The sequence below is a fragment of the Numida meleagris genome, chromosome 6 (genome assembly GCF_002078875.1).
Source record: "Numida meleagris isolate 19003 breed g44 Domestic line chromosome 6, NumMel1.0, whole genome shotgun sequence".
Classification (NCBI taxonomy): Eukaryota; Metazoa; Chordata; class Aves; order Galliformes; family Numididae; genus Numida; species Numida meleagris.
In genome coordinates, this window is record NC_034414.1 from 47,211,246 (window position 1) to 47,214,689 (window position 3,444).

At 52.1% G+C, this 3,444-nt stretch overlaps 1 protein-coding gene and 1 long non-coding RNA gene across 3 annotated transcripts in view; one reads left to right on the plus strand and one right to left on the minus strand.

Annotated features, from left to right (window-relative positions):
• GSC (goosecoid homeobox) lies at window positions 736-3,384 on the minus strand. Of its 2 annotated transcripts, XM_021403918.1 has the most exons (3): window positions 3,005-3,384; window positions 2,642-2,901; window positions 736-2,349 (listed from the first exon to the last, which is right to left on the minus strand). In XM_021403918.1, the coding sequence occupies exons 1-3, from the start codon at window positions 3,330-3,332 to the stop codon at window positions 2,197-2,199; spliced, it is 741 nt and encodes a 246-aa protein (XP_021259593.1). In that variant the 5' UTR covers window positions 3,333-3,384; the 3' UTR covers window positions 736-2,196. The 2 variants fall into 2 exon arrangements, 1 of the variants encoding a protein (XP_021259593.1); XR_002440949.1 differs by lacking the exons at window positions 2,642-2,901; window positions 3,005-3,384 and adding an exon at window positions 2,550-2,625 and having other exon boundaries at window positions 2,260-2,349.
• LOC110402165 overlaps window positions 2,849-3,444 on the plus strand; it is a 2,435-nt gene continuing 1,839 nt past the window's right edge. Inside the window, exon 1 of the long non-coding RNA XR_002440950.1 lies at window positions 2,849-2,935. This is a non-coding gene — a long non-coding RNA (uncharacterized LOC110402165). The remainder of the gene's footprint in view (window positions 2,936-3,444) is intronic.

The following is a 3,444-nucleotide window of genomic DNA, read 5'->3' on the forward strand; positions in this document are numbered from 1 at the left end:
GTGACCTGGAATTTTCATAGTTCTTGAGCACTTTGCTCCCACCGGAAAAGTCTGAACATCTCTGAAGACGTGAACTATAATCTTAAGTTAACTAGTGTTGGTTATTAGAAATGTATTCAAATCCCATCCCTTACAATCCCAAATCCAGTTTAACTCACACTGAAGTAAGCAGGCTGAAATCCTCGGTTCTGACTTCCAAAATTACCATTCCACTATACTCACACACATAAATTCCAAAAAAAAACTCTACCAAGCTCCCAGTGTGGCAATGAGGCTATTTATACATGGGAAATAAGGAAAATATATCCATATTTGCAAAAATCCTTGGCAATATTATCCCTAGACCTACCTTTTTGTTTGCCAAATTGAGAACGTGCTTTAAAAAGGTGACAATGACTAAAAACAAAGGAGACGATGGATGAAATATCCACTCAGTGAGAATTCCTGAATATAACATAAAAAAAGGATTATTTTGAAAAATAATTTTCAATAATTTGAATACTGATTTTCTACTCTGTTTCAGTTAATGGAAACCAGATACACATCTATAGCAATAGGGCAGCATCTCCAAAATGCAGTATTTCCATAGAGCAAGACTATGGTATTTATCAAAGAAGAAACTAAGAAGTTTGCTTTTCACCTTCCTTTCCCTGTATGAAAAAAAAAAAAAAAAAGAGACTAAATTTCTTCTCTTTGAGAGAGCAGTAGCTACGAAATAATAAGCCCCCTAAAAGACTGACTCATACAAAACCTCGGTTAATTTGTTCCTCAGCAGCTACTACTACATCCTGGTACAGGGAGAGTTTGCTCAGAGAGAAATACCACATCTACGAGGAAACACAGATAATGTTTGGAAACATTACCTGAGCAGACAGCTACCGGGACCCTCCCTGTCCCACTGACACCTATGGTATGCACCATGCTACATTGCCCATAAAAACTGAAAATATCACAAAAGCGAGGAAAAGCACGAGGACAACCAGCACAGCTGTAAACCATTTCTGGCATCACTGGAAGCAATGTTTAGAGCATACCTATATGTCTTGTCTAATCCAGACAAGCTGCATGGATACAGGTGAGTTCAGCCATTTGAGGTAATTAAGGAAAATCAGGTTAATTAACCTTAACTGCTGATTGAAAGACACAACATGGAGGTTTCCAGTTGGAGGTTATCTGCATTGACTTCGTACCTTCAGGTCATAAGTATTCAGTTTATAGAACTCTCAAGGAGGAAAGAGAAGGCCCTTCTCAGCAAAGCAATATGAAAAAGTGGCCATCTTGGAGTGGTAGCTCTGCTTTGCAGGGACAAGTCTTGAGATTCTGGGAGACACGGAAAAATGGCATAAAAAAAGAAGAGCGTGGATTTTATGGGGAGAATAGATGTCTCTGCAAAGGGGGCCTCCCCAAAGGAAGAGCAAAATGAGAGCTGCTTTCCTAACAGCAAAGGTGCTGTCTCAAAGGGGCCAAACATCAAGTTGCAACTTCTTAGCAAACATCCCCGAGAGCAATAGATGAGGGCTTGTTCTGCACTTCAAGCTTCAGGCAGCTGATAGAGGCTGAAATTTATTAAGAGCGCTTTTGGACGCTGATGTAGTGAGATAGATTTTCTAAACATGGGTCAAAGGCAAACTTCTAGAAACTCAGCGGGGCATAGCTCCAGAAAGCAGAAAAGAGAGCAAAAAGTGCAAAGAAACACAGCAGAAGAACAAGCGGGAGGCTGGATTTATGCTGCCTGCAAATATTCCAGCTTTATGAGCCGGGAGTACAAAGGAGGTGAGGGAGCAATAAAGGACGTGGGGGAAGAAAATAATAATAAAAAAGGCATTTTGCCGCGGGCCTAATAAATTACCGGATCGCTATGACTGCGGCCTCCGCGCCTCACTTCGGGGAACACGCAGGAACCGCTCCGCCACCCGTCGCTCGGGCTCGGCCCCGTTCCCCCTCCGCTCGGCTCCGGCCGGGCCCATCCCGCTCGCGGCCACCTGCGGCCCGGCCTCCCCTCGCCCGCGGCACGGATCCGGCACCGGCTGCCTGTGCAACACCTCCGCAACACATTTTATTTACACGAAATCAACTCGGGGTATTGTACATTATATACAGATAGTTTTCCCCTCCGACAAGGCAGAGCTTGTGCAAGATAGTAGCATCCTCCGGAGCGTATCCTACAGTCCACGGGGAGCGTCCCCCTGCGCGGCATCAGCTGTCGGAGTCCAAATCGCTTTTCCCGTCTTCTTGCCTCTTCTCCGGAGACGTTTTAGACGCTTTATTCCATTTTTGTGCATTTTCCGACTCCTCGGAAGACGACCGCTTTTGCCTCCTCCATTTCGCCCGGCGGTTTTTGAACCAAACCTGGTAGGTGAGGGAATGAAGTTAGAGAAAAGAGAGGGCCCTTGCCCGGCCCTCCGGAGCGCTGGGCCCTGCCCGCCGGAGCCGCGCGGACCCGCGGCCACCCCCGTGTTCGGGACTGCACCGGGAACCTCCGCGATGCGGCCGCCTCCACGTTCTCTGCCCGCTCGGAGGAACGAAGGAGACTTTCCCTAGCCCCGAACCTGTTGATCTCGCCGCGACCGGCGGAGCCGTACCCAGGCACCTCCGCGTTTAAAGGGGAAAGGGAGGGAGCGGGACGAAGGGAGCGGAATACCTCCACTTTTTCCTCTCTTAAGTGCACCCTCCTCGCCAGCTGTTCCCTGGTGCCCACGTCCGGGTATTTCGTTTCCTGGAAGAGGTTTTCCAGCGCTTCGAGCTGCTCGTCAGTGAAGATAGTCCTGTGCCGTCTTTTCCGCCGGCAGTGCAGCTGGTTGAGTAACTGCAGCTCCGTCCGGGACAAAGTGCCCACGTTCATGTAGGGCAACATCTGATGGGGAACAGGGGACATCAGCACCGACCCAGCGCCCTCGTAACCTACGGACAGACAGACGAGACGACGGGAGGCTTTGTGCGTGAGACCGCCGCTCCCCGACAAAGCGAGCCCGCTCTCCCCCGTCCCCCCCGAGCGCTCCCTTACCTGCGGGGGGCACGCAGGAGCACTGCTGGGCTCCCAGCGGCGGCACGGCCCCGCAACACGACGGGCCCACGGGGGATGCGGGCACATGCAGCTGCCCGTAGTAGTAGTTGTTGTAGCCCAGGCGGGAGCCGCCGACCGCCGGCAGCGCCGAGCCGGGGGCCACCGCCCGGGAGTAAAATCCTCCGTAGTCGGAGGCAGCGCCGTAGAGCGAGTCCCCGTGCAGGCTGGGGAAGACGACGGGCGCGGCGCTCGGGGGCAGCAGCACCGAGTCCTTGCAGCGAGGTCTGGCCGCCAGGATGTTGTCGATGCTGAACATGCTCGCAGGCATGCCCCAACGCGGGCCGGGGACCGGCCGGGGGAGGGAGGTGCTGCCGGCGGCGGCGGCGGTGGTGGTGGAGGGGGGGGCGGGTGGTGCGGGTGGTAGCTGGCGGAGCTGCCGG

Excerpts from the sequence above, each read along its gene's own strand:
- GSC (XM_021403918.1), bottom strand. The coding sequence starts at position 3,332 with ATGCCTGCGAGCATGTTCAGCATCGACAACATCCTGGCGGCCAGACCT. Across the intron at positions 2,902-3,004 it reads CTCCTGCGTGCCCCCCGCAG|GTTACGAGGGCGCTGGGTCG; the intron begins GTAAGGGAGCGC and ends GTCTGTCCGTAG. Across the intron at positions 2,350-2,641 it reads TAAGAGAGGAAAAAGTGGAG|GTTTGGTTCAAAAACCGCCG; the intron begins GTATTCCGCTCC and ends CTCACCTACCAG.